General features: G+C 36.5%; 2 protein-coding genes across 4 annotated transcripts; both read left to right on the top strand.

Moving 5' to 3' along the window:
- The first annotated feature begins 7,200 nt into the window (after positions 1 to 7,200).
- Positions 7,201 to 11,605, top strand: LOC106779625 (cleavage and polyadenylation specificity factor subunit CG7185). Of its 3 annotated transcripts, XM_022776641.1 has the most exons (4): positions 7,201 to 7,345; positions 7,493 to 9,771; positions 10,610 to 10,690; positions 11,071 to 11,605. In XM_022776641.1, the coding sequence occupies exon 2, from the start codon at positions 7,510 to 7,512 to the stop codon at positions 9,577 to 9,579; it is 2,070 nt and encodes a 689-aa protein (XP_022632362.1). In that variant the 5' UTR covers positions 7,201 to 7,345; positions 7,493 to 7,509; the 3' UTR covers positions 9,580 to 9,771; positions 10,610 to 10,690; positions 11,071 to 11,605. The 3 variants fall into 3 exon arrangements, with proteins under 3 accessions (XP_022632362.1, XP_014523263.1, XP_022632363.1); XM_014667777.2 differs by lacking the exon at positions 10,610 to 10,690; XM_022776642.1 differs by lacking the exon at positions 10,610 to 10,690 and having other exon boundaries at positions 11,030 to 11,605.
- A 1,826-nt stretch (positions 11,606 to 13,431) lies between these two features.
- Positions 13,432 to 20,301, top strand: LOC106779621 (uncharacterized PE-PGRS family protein PE_PGRS54-like). Its single transcript, XM_014667769.2, has 2 exons — positions 13,432 to 15,920; positions 19,740 to 20,301. The coding sequence occupies exon 1, from the start codon at positions 13,608 to 13,610 to the stop codon at positions 15,729 to 15,731; it is 2,124 nt and encodes a 707-aa protein (XP_014523255.1). The 5' UTR covers positions 13,432 to 13,607; the 3' UTR covers positions 15,732 to 15,920; positions 19,740 to 20,301.
- The last annotated feature ends 653 nt before the right edge of the window (positions 20,302 to 20,954 follow it).

Here is a 20,954-nt window from a genome sequence, read left to right as displayed (position 1 = left end):
CGAAAGAGAAAGCCATACGAGTCTCTTGGGAAAAACGATACTTGGTCTTACCATTTATATTACTTGTACGATTTGGTACACTTGCCAATCCGTCAACAGCCGCCCAAGAAAGGCAAAGGCTAAATGATGCACCACACGTGTTATCACGAGGTGGTTATGCGAAACTCGAGAACAAACTTAGGAAGGATCGAGCGGATGAGTTAGGGCTTGAGTCCCCGGACCTAGCACCTCCACCTACAAGGTACGAGATGTGGAAGGCTGCTCGGATAAAATCTGATGAGAACATGACATTTGCCTCAGCCGTAGTGATCTCACAGAGAATTGTAAGTTGAAATTGTAAACCTTACTTTATTGTATTTTTATCATATTTTGCAATTTAAGTAACGTAAATTTTTTAATGTGTAGGATGAGTTGGTTGAGCAGCAGGCACAGGGAACATTTACTCCCCAAGGTAGGGAGGACATTTTAACAACGGTCATTGGCAAACCGGAGCACCGAGGACATGTACATGCAGTTCCTGGGTCCATTGGTCTTCGTGAGTACTTTGGCCCTGTACAAAAAACAACTCAATCAACGAATCAGGAGGCACTGAGGCAGATGGATATTCAGTGGGAACAAAGAATTTGTCAAATGGAGCAACGCTTCACTAAGCAGCTAGAAGAACAAAAAAAAAAAAAATACAAAGAACGCTTGAAGAGAAATTGCAATCCATGACGCAGGCCACCGTGGGAGTGCCCACTGAAACTCCCACACCACCTCCTGCCAGCACCAAAGGATCCTGCTCTAGTGTTGAACCTCCAGACTACATTGGTCAGTATGACTTGTTGGTTATGAGGATCTCGCAGGCATTGTGGCTGTCGGACGAGTAGTTGAGGGAGGCCAGACTATTCATGGTGTTCCCATATCACCTGAGCACATGCGTGTCATGATTGACGAGGTTCGGGATCCACAGGCTCAGGTGCCTGTACCGACTCCTAAAGTTCAATTTATGAGGGAGACGATAGGAATTTTTTTAGCCTGGCCTATAACATTGGTTATCACACACATTGGTACACAACAGGTATAATATTGTTATCATTACTAATTTTATATTATCATTTAAAAATATTTGTTCATAACTTTGAAAATTTTATGTTCAGTTCAAATGTCCTCAAAAGCAGCCGATGCATGAGGCACCAATACCTAAATGTGATGATGCTAATGATGGTGATGACACGGCTGAAGCGGAAGATGATCCCATAACAAAGCTATTGTCAAACATTCCCAAGTTCAACAAAGGATCAATACAAATATATTGGGATTTACGAGTATTTGGTCTCCCCCTCATATGCCAGTATATATCACATTCAATGATGTATCGGAGATCATCCAGGGAGACAAGAAGTTGAATATTTCCATTCTTCAACTCCGGTGCATGTAAGATAGTTAATTTTGTCAACCATAATAGTTTGATTTAGATGCCTACTTTGTAACAAGTTAACTTTGTTGTTATAGGTACATGGACACAGTCATTGTAGACCAAGGTCGGTCTTCCGTTTACGGATTTGTTGAACCTCAGACCATTCAATGTTGTGGTAACACAGCTCAAATCAAACAAGATTATTTGCAAACATGGATGGCTGAGTCAAACAGAGGCATATACCTTATGCCATACATTGATGGGTATGTGTTGTTTTATGTAAAAGGTAATTAAATGTTTCCTTAATTAGTTTACTAACTATTTATGATGTTCCAAACAGGGCTCACTGGCAGCTACTGGTCCTCATTCCCAAAAAAAGTACAGTTGTCTTCTTCTGTTCGCTGCAAAGGAAGATGAAAAATGACTTGAAAACCATGCTTCAAGGGTAAGTGTTTCTCTAAAAATGACTTTTAAATTCATGTCGGCCTTAATTTTTTATGATTTCATACTTATATTCATATTACTTTCTGTTTTAATGTAAATAGAGTAATGGGTAAATCTCGAGGTCAGCTAAATCAAGTCTTGTATCCTAAGGTTGGGTGCATTTATAGTTTTAATCCATTTACTATGTTATTCAATGATCTTAATTCTTGATTATATTGAGTTTGTCATTTTAGTGTAACAGACAACTAGATTCATGGGAATGTGGGTACTTTGTGATGTCTTGGATTAAGACCATCATTCGAGCTGGCATTACAGATAGTTGGAATGAGGTAATAATCAGTCTTACTTTGAAAACATCAAAAATCAATTAATTCTTTTGAACATATATCAAACCATAATCAATATTTCTTAATTGTGCAGCGCTTCAACAATATATCTGCTTTACCCGAAGACACGATAAAGCAGCTAAGGCANGAGTNGNCAACTTATCTTCTCCAAAAGTGGAACTAGAGCAAGACTTATTTTTGTTGTTTTCAATTACTTAGGTTTAGTTTAAGTTTATAATTTCATTTTTTTTATCTTTGATTGAATTGTATCTATTTATAACTCAAACAAACAATTCTTTATTATAAACAATTGTTTTGGGAAATTTTTTCTGAATTTCAGGTGTGGTTATATTCGAAAAATAAAATTTTAATTAAAAAAAATACCCAGTTGACATCGGTTAATGCAAAGCTGATGTCTATAAACGTCAATCAATGCACAAAGCGACGTCCAATAAGTAACAGTGGACAAAACGATCCAGCGCGTACAAACGTCTCTTTTATTGACCACTGACATCTATGTTAACGTCTATTGTGGCTACGCCTGACGTCTATGTAGACGTCGGATTTGTACACAGCCGACGTCTAGATAGACGTCTGTCATTACCAGACTGATGTAAAGTTAACGTCACTGGAATAGACGAATAAATACAAGTTATAGGCGAATCAAAGGAGATATATTTTGGAGTTTGGGGCTGAAACAAGAAGAGAAGTTTTAGAATTTAGCAGGGTAACATTTAGAAATTTAGAAATTCTTTTTAATTCACGAAACGTTGTTAATTTTCCTTTCTCTTCTTCAAACATTTTATGAAATCCAAAATCAAATCTCTTTTCCATCCCTTTCTCTTTTTCAAACATTTTACTTATTCTCAAACCCTCTTTCAAGATATCACTATTATTATCAATACGATCAGATGTCTCACTAACCTTTAAGGAAAAAACATATTTAAAAAAAACTCAGTATTTTTTTTTGTCTTCATTATAGTGTTACGCTATATCACATCACTTTTAAGTGCCATAAACCTATAGGCAACACTATGACCACATAACCTAAGAACATGCAATCAGAGGTTTTAGAGCCTATTTTCTTTTTTCTAAGGATCATGTAACATCACCTTAGTTAGACACCCACACATTCTTAGATATTTATTTAAGGTTAGGCTGATAACCTTTCAAAGCTCATAGAGAGTTTTACCAGTTTTCTTATGAGTTATTTTATTTTGTAAAAAACATGCAATAAATAAGGCTTCTCTTAAAAAGGTTATTAGGTGCACTGGAAATAACAAGCATAACATTTATCATTATTTTTTATTAAGTACACTTTGATGTATCTATAATAATTATCCATAAAGATCAAAATATTATTTTTACCTCCTCTAGACATGGTTTGTTTCAAATTAGCTAGATCAGTATGAATTAACCCTAACAATTTAATTTGACATTCTACAAGACAACATGTTTTCTTTTCCATTTTAGATTCTACACATATTGCATTTACTGCTATGTTTATCATGCATATCAATTAATCCTAGTTGTTGTAATTTCAAAACATATAAGAAATTCATATGTTCTAATCTAGCATGCCATATATCATGTAAGTTAATAATATAAATAGAAGAACTTATTTCATTAATAATTTCAGAAATATTCAGTATAGATAGACCTTTATCATAATATCTCTTCCCCACAATTTTTTTTTAGTCATAATAATCTTGTTAGATTCAAATGGCACTTTAATCCCTGCTTTTTCCTGTATTGATACAGAGATTAAATTAACTCTGATAAAAGACACTTGCAGAACATCACTTAAGGCCAAAGTCTTCTCAGATGTGAGCTTAAGAAGAACCTTTCCTTTTGCTAGTATAGAAGTTGTCTTGGAATCGTACACATGTTTTTCTCCATCTCCTACACTAATGTAAGAGGTAAAGACACTTATGTTTGCACAAATATGTCTGGTAGCCCTAGAGTCTACCACCCACTTGCTCACATTTGTCAATAAATTTATTTGTGAAGCGATCACTACAATAGTGTCATCTCCTTTGACTATATTCGTTCTAGGAGGATTATCGTTTCTTACTCTAGCCTACACTATGATGCATGATGGCCCAACTTTTCACTTATAAAGTATTTTCCTTTCTTTTTAAAGGTGGCGTTAGATCCATTGGGACTAGATTTTCGAAAACTATTTTTCTTATTCTGATCAAGTTTGTGTTTGTACCTTTTTGGAGCAGGTTTTTCTTGAACAAAAATGACTTCGTACATGCCTAAAGGGATATACACACGTTTTTGCCAACGCCGAAAGTTTTGTCCAAAGAAGACCTTGACTTGACTTTTGATACGTCCGGAAGTGGTTTCGCAAATACCGTTTAAGTTTCAAAAACAATGTTTTGACTCTTCGAAATCGAGTTGTTGATGTCAGCCTTGAGTCCTCAAGATTGTAAAGAATAAACTCAAGATAATAGGAGGAAAAGAAAAACAAGGAAGAAAAACTAAGAAGATAACTTGCGAAATAAACTTTTCCTTTTGAGAAGGAAAGAGAAAGCTTTGTTTGTTATGTCTTTAGGAAAGCCGAAAATGTTCTATTTATAAAGCGTGAAACAGTTCCCGAGGTGAGAAACTTAGTCAAAAATTGTTGCCTTCGCCTAACGTTTAAAAAACAAATGTTTCTTTTACAATAAAATATTATTTTATAACAAATTTCATATTAAGATATGTTAAAACTTATAACTATAATACTATATTAAGAAATAGACTTTAAACTAACTCAATTTTCACCATAACTAATTTATAAAATAAAATTTATATTTACTTTTATATTTTTAATTTATCTTATTTTTAATTTCCAAAAGATCACCAAAATTAAAATTTGGAAAATTAGTTTGATTTTTAGTTATCATTCAATAAGAGTTTATGAAGGAGTTTCAATAGTGTTATGCTTTAACACTTTCTCCTTGTCTAGTTTCTATATACAACATAGGAAAGTTGAAGAGGAGAATTAGTAAAAAGTTAATTTTCAATTTACGTCAAATTGATGATTGGATAATGTTGGAGAATCTATTCCATTGAATAATTTAGACTAGCTTTGCACAAAATGTTGCCATTTGCTTTGAAATTAATGTTGTGGTCGAAAAGTATAGTTTTTTTTTAATTGTTATATGAATAATTGGTATCATGAGTAGAAATTGAAATTTGTAGGAATTTGAATTTTTGCACATGCTTAAAGTTTTATTATGGCATGTTCTTTTTATTCTAATTACTTTCTATAGTAAAAATTTGGTTTAATTATGCAAGACGTTCTTATTTTCGCGTGAAATCTCAATTTTGTCCCGTTCTTTTTAGATTTTTCAATTGGGTTCTAATTTTCTCAAAATTGTAACAATTGAATCCTTTCCGTTAAATTGACTCCAACGACGTTAGTGTGTGTTTGACGTGGCATTATCTGGTATCTTAATGGCGGTGAGGAAACCAATAGGAGGCAACCAATAGGAGGCAACCAATAGGAGGCAACCATCTCATCATCCTTACCACATCAGTTTCATCTTTCATCTCCAGAACCCTAATCCTCTTACCAATCTCTTTTTGCCGCCACCATCATCGGACCACCACAACTCCTTTGTCAGTCACCATGCACCGTCGTCCCTAGCAGTCACCATGGTCCATCTTCTACTCCGTCAACCATGCACAACTTCTCCACCACAGTTCATATTCGCCAGAGCACCACTCAAATCAGAAAACCCAATCGAACCATGAAACCCCAAATTAGAAAACCCAATCAGCCCTAATACAAAAAATCCCCAAATCAGAAAACCCAATCGAACCATGAAATGCACTGCTAGTTCTTCCTCAAACGTGGCAACACAGAAACCCTAATTCGTGAAGGAGAAGGCTTTCGAGAATGTGGTGGCGCGATGCGTTTCCTCTGATTTTGGCTTTTGGAATTTGGTAATTGCAGGTCCCCATTGATGATAAACGAAGCTTGGATGGCAGCGACAATGAAGCTTGCGAGGTGACGGCGACCTGAATGGTATGGTGCGAGGTCGATGGGGACGCGAAGGGTTTCACGAATGGAGGAGGAGCTCGTCGCTGTTGATGGTGCAATGACGTTTGGGTGGAGCTTGCGAGATTTCCTGAATCGCAATTTTCTGGTTTCGATTTTGTTGATGTTCGTTGCGATTTTGATTGGTTGTTGAGCGAGTCTCTCTTTGCAGGTCTGGAGGTTGATGACTTGTGAGAATGGCGAAAGTGGTTTCGTGAAGGAGGAGGCTTGCAGTTCGAGTGCGGCAAAGCTGTAGTGGCGAGGGTGAGGGATGGTGGAGTTGCCATGGTTGCCGGATGAAGAAGCTTGCGTTTGACGAAGGATGAAAGTGACAAAGGGCTTGCGGTAGCCATGGAGGTTCACGACGAAGGTTGAGGGGATGGTTGTCGGCGAGAATGACGGTGGTGGCACATGGTAGCTAAGGTTTGGGAATTAGGGTTTCTGTTTGGAGAATGATTGAAGGAGATGTTGACATGGCAGGGTGATAAAAGTCCAGTGTGCCATGTCAAACCCACACTAACGCTGTTGGACCTAATTTAATGGAAAGGGTCAATTGTTACAATTTTTAGAAAATTGAGATCCAACTAAGAAATTTAAAAAGAACAAGACGAAATTGAGATTCCCGCAAAAATAAGGACTTTCTAAATAATTAAACCTAAAAAAAATTTTAACAGATGATTGAGAATAATTTTATAATATTTACTTTATTACAAGACTTATAAGTGATGTTGGTTTTGTTTTAAGTAAAAGTGAGATTTTAGTATAATTTTGGAGTTGAGGAAAAAAGAATATTTCAATTCATTAACATAATTTTATTTTTCAGTAGTATAGTTTGGTAAAATTGATCAATTATCAGATATTTTGAAGTAATAATTTTTTTTTAGTATAGTTTGTGAATTTAAATCTATTAATTAAAGGATATTGGATTTGAAAGTATAAAGGATATTTAATATGAGAAAACAATCTTTCTTACATAACAGTATACGAGTTACAAATATGAGAAAATTCAGATTTTCAGGTAAAAGTGCACTCACTCACATAGAGCAATCAAAAAAACATAACAAAAGGATTGGATTAGTTGAGAAGTTCCCATATTAGGGTTTGTGTCCTGTTTTCTTCTTCTGCACAAAACCACATGCCCTGGTAAGATCTCTTACTCTGTTTCCCTTTTATAAGCTGCGTTTTTGATCCCATGTGTTTCTTCGTTCCTGATCTCACTCGTCCATGAAAACCCTAAAATAAAAATCGTGTATTTATTTATTTTTTTATATTTTTTTTTGGGTTAATAAGGGGGAGAAACCCCGGCAATGGATGAAGGCGAGGGAGGGTACGGTGAGAGCGGCGATCCCATGGATCAGTTTCACCGTAACGAAGCTATATCCGCCGTCGCCGACGATGGTTTCATGGCAGAGGAAGATGATGATTATGAAGATCTTTACAACGATGTCAACATTGGAGAGGGTTTCCTTCAATCATTGCGCAAAAACGAGGATTCGGGGTTCCGAAACGATGATGTTGAGGACAAGAAGCCCCCGCCGCCCCCTCCAGTTTCTGATGCTCCCGGGGTTTCGGTTTCGGGTGTCGGTGACGGGGGAGAGGGTGTCGGAGGTGGCGGAAGTGGGATTGTAGAGTCTAGGGTTTCGGCGAGAGTTGATGGATTTCAGAATCAGGGGTTTAGAGGGAACGAGGTGGGTGCCAAAGGTGGGATCAGGGTTGAATTGGGGCACCAAACTGTGAAATCTGATATTGAGGAACAGGGTGGTAATGAAGGGGCTGCACTTCCGGGGATTGAGCAGCAGTCGCATGGCGGGGTTGTTGGGAATGTTGGAAATGAGGGTTTAGCGAGACAAGGTCAAGGTGGGGGAGGAGGGGGGAGTGCTAATAGGGTGGGTGGAAATGGTGTTGGGAACAGTGTGAGCGCTGTTAATAGTGTTAGTACCGGAGGAGTTGGAGGTGGTGGCGGTGGTAGTGGTGCTTCCGGTGGTACTATATTGTTTGTTGGTGATTTGCATTGGTGGACTACTGATGCTGAGCTGGAAACTGAGCTTAGTAAGTATGGGCCTGTTAAGGAGGTGAAGTTTTTCGATGAGAAGGCTAGCGGGAAGTCAAAGGGCTATTGCCAAGTTGAGTTTTTTGACCCTTCTGCTGCCACAAATTGCAAGGAGGGAATGAATGGTCATGTTTTTAATGGGAGACCATGTGTTGTTGCTTTTGCGTCACCTTTTACAGTTAAGAAAATGGGGGAGGCTCAGATAAACAGGAATCAGCAGATGAACCCATCTGCAGTTACACAACAGGGAAGGAGGGGGCCTTCTGATTCAGGGGCTAAGCCTGGTGGGGGTAATATTTCTACCGGTGGTAATTACCAAGGAGGAGACGGGAATAGAGGTTATGGGAGAGGAGGTAATTGGGGAAGAGGGAACAATCCTGGTATGGGGAATAGGGGGCCGGTGAATCCAATGAGGAATAGGGGTGGGATGGGTGGTAGAGGTATAATGGGTCATGGTGGAAATGGTTTTGGACAGGGTATTGGTGGTACCCCTCCACTGTTGCATCCTCAGTCAATGATGAGTCAGGGTTTTGATCCTGCTTTTGGTGGTCCCATGGGTAGAATGGGTAGCTATGGAGGCTTTCCTGGTGCTCCAACGCCTCCATTTTCTGGGATCTTACCATCATTCCCTGGTGTTGGAGGTGTTGGTTTGCCTGGAGTGGCACCTCATGTTAATCCTGCATTCTTTGGAAGGGGGATGCCAGTTAACGGTATGGGGATGATGCCTACATCAGGCATGGATGGTCCTAATATGGGGATGTGGTCAGATCCAAATATGGGTGGATGGGGTGGGGAAGAGCCTGGTGGTGGGAAGGCTGGAGAGTCAAGTTATGGGGAGGAAGCTGCATCTGACCATCAGTATGGTGAAGTGAGTCATGATAGAGCTGGGTGGCCTATGAGGGAGAAAGATAGAGGTTCAGAAAGAGACTGGTCTGGTTCTTCTGAGAGAAGGTATAGGGATGATAGAGATCAAGGATATGAGAGAGATGCACCTAGAGAGAAAGATATGGGCCATGATCCTGAGTGGTCTGAAAGAAGNCATCGTGATGATAGAGAAACTGGCCGAGAACGGTCGCGTGACCGTGATCGTGAACGATCGCGTGACCGTGAAAGGGATCATCGTGAACGTGACAGACACCGGGAAGATAGGGACCGGTATGCAGATCATCATAGGTACAGAGACCGGGAGGCGGAGCATGATGATGAGTGGGATAGGGGACGATCATCAAGGACTCACAGCAAGTCGCGGTTATCACAAGAGGAGGAGCACCATTCAAGGCCAAGAGATGCTGATTATGGGAAGAGGCGAAGGCTTACTTCTGAATAACTTTATATACTGTGCTTGTTGTTTCCTCGAAGGCATTCCACTACAGAAGAAAACAAAGTAATTGAGTAGTCTGGATTTTGTCATTTGCTTGAATTCTCTGGGGCCTGGAAGTTGTTGAATAGCTGTTTTATTTCAATCACTTGTCATAATTGCTCCTTGGTTGGAGCAGGGTTTCTTCCTTTTGTGAGAAAGGTTAGTTAAAAACTGTAATTCTTAGCCTTCTTTGTTGTTGGATCTTGTTTTATGGTATGGTATGAGCTTACTGCCTGCCATGTTCGCTGTGACTTATAACCATAGATTCCTGTGCTTTACTCTTGTTTTCTGTCTATTGATGTAGAACTAATTGTAAGCTGTGATTCAGTTTTTACCATGTATGACATGACAAGAATCTGCAGAAGACTAGGGTTGATTGTTCAGAATTTTTAGCTTGTGGATTTCTGCAGGCTTTAAAATATTGTAACTTTGTACTCAGGATTTATAATAGTTTATAGTTTTAGCTTAGTTTTTTGGAATATATGACTTATTGAAAGCTATAGCCGACAGTTGAGAAGCATCATGATATGTAACTTACTTTCAATGATAAATTATTAATTTTAAACATTTAGATAATATTTTTTGTTTAAATTTAGTCTTTATGGGTTTTCGGTAGTGTGTTGGACTCCTTTTCTTTATTTGATTGACTTCACCCATTTTGGACACATTTGTTTATGTGGTTTTCTATTTAATGAGTTTTCTTTTTCTTCTGCATTTTGGTTTTCTTTGGAGAATACTTTGTCCACTTTTGTATTTTAGCTTTATCTAGTAAAATTTATATATCTATCTGAATAAATATTTTTATATTTGAATTTTAAATTTCCTTTGTTCCGTAGTCTTTTTAATGTTTCATTGTAGTTTTTCTTTTGTTCATGTGTGCATTTGTTAATTCTCGGAACATCCCTGTTTAAAAGTTCCTGCCAAATGCATTTGGTTCTTATTTTTTCCTTCTTCGTTATGCCCAGTGTGATGGTATACTGTTTTTGTTCCTCTGCAGTTGGACCAGGTGAATGTTTGAATATGGATGCTGGATGAAATGAAAATATATGTTGTCTGCTAAGCACTTGTTTGTCATGAAGTATGATTATTCATTTTTTTATTAGTCTAATTATGCACACTTTATAAGTTTATATAATCTGAGTCAGCTATTTATATATGGCATTCTGGTGAAGTTTGGTGAAGATATTATCCCTCCCCACTTTCCTTTTGTTGGTAGAGTAGCTGTATTAAGATTAGGTTCTAATAAATATTGTGTCAGGATCTGAATATGTGGTTACATCAAAGTTCTATAGTCAGGAGGAGTGGATGATTTATATGTGGGTTCATAAATAACATTTTTTGTGGAAGAAATTATGATTTTGGGATGAGTATATAATGTATAAACATTGAAGCTTCATATAATCTGTATACCTTCCAGATTGCCAACAATGATCGAAGTTCTGGGTTTGTGTTGTGTAGGACAACTGTTCATTCAAAGTCTGGGCTGTATCAGGCGGCTTCAATGTTGAAGATTCGAGTCATGACCTTTTCCTACATTCAGAAGGGGAACTTTTGCTATGAAGTATTAGCTTTTGATTTGAATTTGTTTCAGTTATTAGCACATGATTACTTAAACCATCGATGTTGATGTAATGGGTTTATCTTCCTGAAGTCTGAAATGTGGCAGATTATTTAGAACTTATTGTTTGAAATGTGTACTTTAGGATTTAGCAGAGGATGTTGATAATGTGCCCTTTCTTATTGGCTGGCTGTTGTATCATTCTTTTTTTTCATCTTTTGGCTGGCTGTTGTATTTTTTTTTTTCATACTTTTTTGTTGTTTTCTCCCTCACTTTTTAGCATAGCTGTGTAGAGTACAAATATGGTTTATGATGTAGAGAGCTAACCATTTGATCGCTGTAATCATTCAAAGCAGGAGAAATGTACATGCTTTGATGTATATATGGATATTAACTTCAATGATAAAGGTCGAATACACCTCCTGTCTTGTTTTATAGTCCTGTCTTATTTGTATATGGTCTAATGGAATTTAACAGTTGACATCGGAAGGATCACAAGATGATGTCTGGACTTTGCCTTTCTTTTAGATAAAGTGTATTATAACAAGTGTATATCTATTTCTATAAAAATTATAGCAGCACATTTAAATATATATATTTTTTTCTAGCATGTTTTATTATTGAGTTTAATTTGTTGAAAATTACAAAATTGAGTCTAGTCCCTTAATAAATTTAATTTATGATATTGTAATTTTTAATAAATTGATCAATAAGAGTGTTGTTAACACTTGCATTATATATATTGGCTTCCATCTCCTATATCCTTTCTACTTCATAAGTTTTGTTACTTAAATTTCTTATAGAAACCAAAAGAAAAAATGATGTATCTGGAAAAATCATTTCAGGTATGGGATAGTCAGAATTAAGTAGTTATGTCTATTCTTTCTACTAGACTGTGTTCCAAAGGATTATATTATGTTTATTTGAAGATATATACACAATCTTTTACTATGTTAAACCTTACATCAGATTGTCTTTTTATCATTTCTCTTTACTTCCTATTCTTTAGAACTGTGTGCAGAAAAAAAAAGAAAAGGACATTTTATTTTATTTTTGTCGTTTGTCTTTTTTCCTGCCTGTTATACTTTAAAAATATAAACTTCCTGTCTCTGGGAACCATTAAAAGTTTCCTGTCATGCATCTGCTTGTCATACCATTTGTTCTTATTATGTTTCTTGTATGATTGTGATGTTTTGTGAGTAGTGGATAGAAATAGTGTAAGAGATCATTTGACTACTTTGAAGGAGATTGCCTGTTGAATTCCATTAGTACTCTTCTATTTTATAGATGCTTTCGAGAGTGATTGATTCGTAATGGAAAAAATTTTGAAGTTTAACAAGAAAGGATGTCCTTTTTGATATTCATACCATCCATTATATATAGATAAACTTATATACAAAAGAAACATGGAGCAAGTAACTTAACTTCGTCCCTTCCACACCGAATGTTCAAGTTAAGCTAAATACAGTTTACATCCATCCACCATTCAATTGGTTGTAATGCCTAACTTCTATACATGGTCATTTCTTTAATTAAATTAACTTCTGATTTCATTAGTTTGTACATAGTCGAACAATGCTATGCAATATAAAAATAAACATTTACCATCACTATCTATTTTTTATCAAATAATTGATACTGTTTTTGTGATAATTTTTATGTTTTAGTAATTAAGTATCTATCTAGATAAAAATAAATAAAATTATTTAAATTTAAATTTAATATATTTTAATTTTTTTTTAAAAATATTATAATTCTTTTCTTTCAAACATGAGACGATAATTTTACAAATTTAAATATTTTTATGCAATTATATTAATATTATTATTATTATTTTATTTAATACACCACTTTGTCTTAATATTTTATATGGTGAGAAGAGAAGAGATGACCAAGTTGCTATACAACATTTAATCTAATTAAAATTTAGTTAATAATTATGTTTATTTAACATAAATTATTAATTAGGAATTTAACCCTCTCTTTCACAACAAGTAAAACACAAAAACAGGTTATCATCTTTCTCTTCTTATATAATGATTCTTCTCCTACAAATTGTAACTAAACATTCCAAACTTGTTGTAAAATGGAAGGAAAAATAGAAAATGAATAAAGCAAATTGGAGCAATTGATATTTCTATATTTTCATAATTAATCTAAAAATTAAATTTAAAAGAAATGTTCATGTTTGAAATATATTTTGAAATGATAATAAGTGGTTGATGTGTGTAAATATGAAATGTTAGGTATGTCTTTAAAGAAGATTTGGTGGTGGTAAGTTTAGATGAAATAAGAGCATTCTCTAGATTGTGATTAGACAAATCGCATACTCTCTCATCTTCGCTACGCTGCGTTTTCATCCCCACATGCTTGTACTCCAAATTTTGTCTCACTCTTCACTGCAAACCCTAATTTCAAGAAGAGAAGAAACCCCATAATGGACGAGGGAGAAGGAGGGTACGGTGAGAGCGCCGATCCCATGGATCAGTTCCACAGTAACGAAGCTATATCTGCTGTCGCTGACGATGGTTTCTTGGCAGAGGAAGATGACGATTATGAGGATCTATATAACGACGTCAACGTCGGCGAAGGCTTCCTTCAATCTTTGCGCAAAACCGATGATTCCGGGTTCCGAAATGAGGATGTTGAGGATAAGAAGCCACTGCCTCCGCTGCCTGTTCTGGATGCTGCTGGGGTTTCGATTCCAGGTGTCGGTGCCGGTGGAGAGGGAGTCGGTGCAGGTGGAAGTGGGGTTGTGGAATCTAGGGCTTCTGGGCGAGGTGATGGTTTTCAGAATCAAGGGTTTAAAGCGAACGATGTCGGTGCCAAAGGTGGAATTAGGGTTGAATTAGGGCACCAATCTGATAAATTGAGTGAAATTGAAGAGCAGGGTGGTAATGATGGTGCTGCAGTGCAGGGGATCGGACAACAACCACATGCTGGAGTTGTTGGAAGTGTGGGAAATGAGGGTATGGTGAGACAAGGTCAAGGTGGTAGTGTTGGTGGTGGAGGAGGAGGGAATGCTAATAGGGTTGGTGGGAATGGTGTTGGGAACAGTGTGGGTGCTGTTAACAGTGTTAATACTGGAGGAGTTGGAGGTGGTGGTGGTGGTGGTGCTGGTTCTGGTGGTACTATATTGTTTGTCGGTGATTTGCATTGGTGGACCACTGATGCCGAACTGGAAACTGAGCTTAGTAAGTATGGACCTGTTAAGGAGGTGAAGTTTTTCGATGAGAAGGCTAGTGGAAAGTCAAAGGGGTATTGTCAAGTTGAGTTTTTTGACCCTTCTGCTGCAACAAATTGCAAGGAGGGAATGAATGGTCATGTTTTTAACGGGAGACCATGCGTTGTTGCGTTTGCATCTCCGTTTACAGTTAAGAAAATGGGGGAGGCNCAGATAAACAGGAATCAGCAGATGAACCCATCTGCAGTTACACAACAGGGAAGGAGGGGGCCTTCTGATTCAGGGGCTAAGCCTGGTGGGGGTAATATTTCTACCGGTGGTAATTACCAAGGAGGAGACGGGAATAGAGGTTATGGGAGAGGAGGTAATTGGGGAAGAGGGAACAATCCTGGTATGGGGAATAGGGGGCCCGTGAATGCGATGAGGAATAGGGGTGGTGGGATGGGTGGTAGAGGTATAATGGGTCATGGTGGAAATGGTTTTGGACAGGGTATTGGTGGTACCCCTCCACTGTTGCATCCTCAGTCAATGATGAGTCAGGGTTTTGATCCTGCTTTTGGTGGTCCAATGGGTAGAATGGGTAGCTACGGTGGCTTTCCTGGTGCTCCGACGCCTCCATTTTCTGGGATCTTACCATCATTCCCTGGTGTTGGAGGTGTTGGTTTGCCTGGAGTGGCACCTCATGTTAATCCTGCATTCTTTGGAAGAGGGATGCCAGTTAATGGTATGGGGATGATGCCTACATCAGGCATGGATGGTCCTAATATGGGAATGTGGTCAGATCCAAATATGGGTGGATGGGGTGGGGAAGAACCTGGTGGTGGGAAGGCTGGAGAGTCAAGTTATGGGGAGGAAGCTGCATCCGACCATCAGTATGGTGAAGTGAGTCATGATAGAGCTGGGTGGCCTATGAGGGAGAAAGATAGAGGTTCAGAAAGAGACTGGTCTGGTTCTTCTGAGAGAAGGTATAGGGATGATAGAGATCAAGGATATGAGAGAGATGCACCTAGAGAGAAAGATATGGGCCATGATCCTGAGTGGTCTGAAAGAAGNCATCGTGATGATAGAGAAACTGGCCGAGAACGGTCTCGTGATCGTGACAGGGAAAGATCTCGTGACCGTGATCGTGAACGTTCTCGAGATCGTGACCGCGACCGGGAAAGGGATCACCGTGAGCGTGACAGACACAGAGAAGACAGGGACAGGTATGCAGATCATCATAGATATAGAGATGGGGAAGGAGAGCATGATGACGAGTGGGAAAGGGGACGGTCATCAAGGACTCACAGCAAATCACGGTTATCACAAGAGGAGGAACACCACTCTAGGCCGAGAGATGCTGATTATGGGAAGAGGAGACGGCTTACATCTGAATAACTTTCATGCTGCTTGTTATTTCTACGAATGGTTTCCAATGAGTGAGGGGAAAAAAGTATCTGAAAAGTAAGGATTTGCCATATGCTTGAATTCTCTTCGGTCCAGAAGTTGCTGAGCAGCTGTTTTGTTTCAATCACTTGTTCTGATCGCTTCTTGTTAGGAGCATGGTTTCTTTCTTTGTTGAGAAAGGTTAGTTTAAGACTTCAATTTTTATCTTTTTTTGTTGTTGGATCTTGATTTGTGATATGATCTTACTGCATGATATGTTCATTGTGATGTATGGTTTTAGATTCCTCTGGATTACTTGTTTGTTGTCATGAACTATACTTTGATGTTGAACTAATTGTAAGTTGTGATTTAGATTTTACTATAGATGACATGAAAGCAATCTAGAGAAGATTACTGAACAGATAAGTAAGAGCTTATGAAATAGTATAACTAAACTATATCCAACAAAAGAGAAGCCTATATGGATATTTTACTTGAGGTTTTGTTAGAAATCCATAATTTTAAATATCATTTTATTTATTTTGTTTTTGTATAATTCTTGTGCTGTGATGTTTATAGAGAGTTTGGGAGTTTTCTTTTCATTCTGACATTTATTTTGGTGTTTACTATGTGATTTTCTTTTCTTTTCATTCTGCATTGTGGTTTCTTCTAGAGAACTCATTGTCCCTTCTTACCTAGTAATAATGTTTCTATGTATCTTGATTACAATTTTTTTTTATTAACTTAAAATTTCCTTTCTGGTATTGTCAAGTGTGCATTTGTTTATTCTAGTAAGCATCCTTGCATTAAGTTCTGCCTGAGTTCCACCAAATGAATTTGGGTCTTTTTCCCATCTGTGATCCCTCGTATGAGGCTCTATTGCTCTCATAACTCCTTGCGTTTGGACCAGCTGGTTTTTGACTACGGATTCTGGATGGAATGGAAATCTATATGTTGTCTGCTACTCACTATACATTTGTTGATTATTCATTTTGTATTTTTTATCTTGTTGAACTAATTATGCAAACTAAAGGAGTTTATAATCAGGGTTTTGCTATGTTTATTGTCCAATCTGATTTTCTATCTTCTATATGTGCACACTAGTAAATAGTTTCCTGGGCTGTACAATCCAGTCCAGTTATTATATCCCCTCCTCCCTACATTTTTTTTATTGGTAGCATAACCCAATTAACGTTTTCTGTTCTAATAAGTAGGATATTTTCACTTGAATAAGCAGTTATATTATATCAAAGTTCTATATTCAGAATGAGATGTCTTTATATGGTTCCGTGTATTATGACTACTTGGCTGCATAGTTTTAGTTGAAGAAATTATGATTTTGGGACAAACATAAAATATATAAACAAGCTTCAAATGGTCGGTAATTACGTGGTTTTCCATGTTCACTTAATCTAGGTTTCCCCTCTAATTTTAAATTACCAAGAACACTACTTAACTTCCTAAATGGACTATATTTTTGAAAACTTTTTCTGAGGCATTTAAGGTATAGTTTTCTTAAATATTTGTTTAAGACGTAGTTTTCATAAGTTCTTGCCTTACTGAATACCTGTTTTAGCCAAAGTGTAGGACCTTTGATACGGATCTGAAAAGGTTGACAAATTACATCCACTCTTGAATGATTTGTATGGTTGAAACTTGAATTAGGATATTTTATATGGGTATGAAAAGGTTCAGAAATTAGGGCTGTTCTTGAATGATTTGTATTGTTGAAACTTGAATTATGGTTTTAAGAAGGGAAGGACAAAAAGATAACTTCAGTTATATCTTAAATAGATCAATAATAGGAAGTAGTCTTCAACTATGTTATCAATAGCGGCTGCTATTGCGGTGGAAGGCTGGTTGGAATGGCAGCAATGCTCTATTTTAGGAGACTATTTTATCTCCAAAATTTAGCTATGATTTTATCTGATTGAACAAATCACCCAATCAACCCACGGATGACTTAACTTCTTCATATACAAGCTGTTTCAAACCAATATTCCCGTTATGAATTGAAGCCCCTAGGACATATGTTTTGGACCAATCATTAAACATCCTACATTATAGCCAGTTTACCGGAGGCATGCATTTTAGGTTACTCTGACCTGGCTTTGATGGCACAAAGCCCACTTGCAGCGCCAACGCTCCATGACCTCTATTTCGTTGCCATCTGGCCTTCCATTTGTGTTGTATCAAAAAACTGTTTTACTTTGAGGGATTGGCGCTAGCTAACATAAGCTGATGGGTGGTGGGTCCTTATGGTTTGATTATCTAGTATTCTCATTTTCAATCTGTTGGGCCCATGGGCCTCAATTTGATTTGAGTCCAACATCGTAGTTTTATGTGGGCTGCTTTTTAGCTTGTATAATGTGGACAGTTATTTCCAGTATAATAAAGTAAACTAAATTAAGCATAAAGTATGATATAATATAATGAAGATGCAGTAATAAAAATATAATAAACTAACTAATTGTTTTAATAAAAACTAAACTAAATAATATACTATAATAATCTAAATAATAAAAATCATAAATAGTGTAGTATTAATAGGACATATATGCAATCAAAAACTACTAAACAGTGTATAGGTATAGATATTATTATATGATAGGAATTAGGTTATACAGAAGACAAAGCATGCGGTCACTATCCTCTTTTTATACTAGAAATCAAGTCAAGTATTTGACTTTTAAACCTTTGCAAGTGGGTAACGAGTGTCTTACTGTATATAAGATAAAATTCTTAAGAATATGTTAAATGTAACAAGATTAAGTTCCTAAAAACAAGCTAACACGATTCTGTCTAATGTGTTTTGCTTCATTTCCTTCCCTAAGATATTTTGTAGATATTCCCAACACTCCTTAAGCTAAACTTTTTGCTTTTTACAAATGGACACTAAAGAAGAAAGTAATGTAAATGTAAAATGAGTTCTGCGAAATTGGTTAAAGGTAGAGAGATGGAGGGCTTTACGGCCAGTCATGTGGACAGAAGCATATGATGATAGAACTTTGCTTGGTGATTATGGTAGTTGTAGCTTGGGCAATAGTTGACCTTCCAGGAATTAGTTGGGATTGGCATGGATCATGGTTAGGACAGTTGGAGCTGAAACCCAGCAATTGCCTATACTTTTTGATTGGCCAATGGAAAATGAAACTCAATTAGAGGTGGAGGATGGACTAGAAAAAATGAATAAAATATTTAAAAGAAGATTTATACGTAGATTGCATATCTGAAGAACTGGTTATTGATATGACATTTATTAATTTGTGTAGCTGACACCAATCCTGAGGGTTCAGAATTTTTGTTGTTTTGGAACATGAGTGGAAAAATAATGGCTTTAGGCTATGGTTGTATTTGTTCTGATATCAAGTTGAAAGTATATGTAGTTTAGGCAGAGAATGAAGAAAAGAAAGTAAGGTGATTTTCAATTGTATTTTCTTGGATTGATATGGTGTACATAATGGTTTGATCCAAAAAGGCATAACGGTACCTCTATATGGCTATTTAAGGTAAGTAATAGATTCTTATCATGCGAACCCTAATCACATTATGGAAAAATAAATTAATTAATAATATTAGATAAAAGCCCCCTTTTTTTCATCGGCCTAATTGCTATCAAGAAAAGATCCCCAAAATAAGTTGACACCATTATCCTAAATTATCATGCATCATTCACTTCTTCTAAGGCATTTTTTGATATTATCACATCAGTATTTGAAATAAATTTTAAAGTTACATGCATTTCTATGGTCTAAATCTTTTAGTTTGCAGCATTCCAATGTTTAAAATGTGTTTGTTTCTGGGATAAACGTATTATACCCAGTCTTGCACTTACCTGTGCTTGTTTAATTGAATTTCGGAGGTAAAATTTTTAACCGAGTTTATCTGTCCTTAATTTAGCTGAATTGTGGATGTAATTTTTTTCTACTTTATATGAATTATACCTCCTTTATGTACTTTCTGTTATTGCCTTCTAAATTGTAAACAATTTGCATTGTAATGGGCTTCTGCGTGATGTAGGGACAATTGTTTTGAGAAAGGAAACTGTTCGTGCAAACTCTGGGTTGTGATGGCATCGGCATCTTCAATGTGGGGGATTCAAGTCATGACAATTCTTTTCTTACATTGAGAAGTGGAACTTTTGCTATGAAGTATTAGCTTTTGATTTGAACTTATGTTTCCGTTATTAGCACATGATTAATTAAACCATCATGTTGATGTAATGGGTTTAACTTGCTGAAGTCTGAAATGTGGTAGATTATTTAGAACTTATTGTTTGAAATATGTACTAGGATTTAGCAGAGGATGCTGATAATGTGCTGTTTCGATTGGCTGGCTGTTGTAACATTTTTTACCCACCTTTTAGCTGGCTGTTGTATCATTTTTTTTACCCATGGCTGGCTGTTGTATCATTTTCCCCCACCTCTTGGCTGACTGTTGTATACTTTTTTTCCCCACCTTTTTTTTTGTTGTTTTTTCCTTACATTTTTTAGCATAGTGGTATAGTATGCAAATATTGTGTATGATGTAGAGAGCTAACCATTTTGATCACTGTAATCATTTAAAGCTGGGGAATTGTACATGTTTTCATGTATATATTGAAATTAACTTTACTGATAAAGGTGGAATCCTTCTCCAGTTTTGTTTTATGGTCTTGTGTTGTTTATCCAGTCTAATGAAAACCCGACAATTGAGAATTGGAAGACTATGTTGTATTGATTTCTGATATCTCTATACTACCTTGAATGCTTTTAATACTCAGAAATGGCTAGGTTTTTCACTTTTCAAATGAATATAGTATGTTAAAAAAATTCATATGTAGAAATGCTATTGACACTTTCTTCAATACTTTCATCTATTAAATACAATCATTTTGTAAAACTAGACTTGTGAGTCTCATACCTATTCTTTATTTGATGAACATCACTTATAATGTTTTTATAGGTTTTTCAATATTAATGCTGAAAGAAGAGTTGATATATATTGGCATCTTTACCATACCGGATTTACTTAAAATGTATCGATTATATAAATATTTCTGGTAATAATCCTTTTATAGGGTATATTTTATGTGTGTTTATATATATTAGAAGAGAGATAGAAAGAATTTGAATACGATTAAACGTTGAATATTTACTTTCAAGTCTTTAAAATCGATTACAGAAAAAGAAAACCATTGTTAGTCTCTATGAATAGGTGTTACTCTTTAATGAGCAGTGAATACATTTATCCCAG

Source organism: Vigna radiata, unplaced genomic scaffold, assembly GCF_000741045.1.
Source record: "Vigna radiata var. radiata cultivar VC1973A unplaced genomic scaffold, Vradiata_ver6 scaffold_361, whole genome shotgun sequence".
NCBI lineage: Eukaryota > Viridiplantae > Streptophyta > Magnoliopsida > Fabales > Fabaceae > Vigna > Vigna radiata.
Note: the sequence above shows the minus strand (reverse complement) of the source record. Positions and strands in the feature narration are given on the sequence as shown.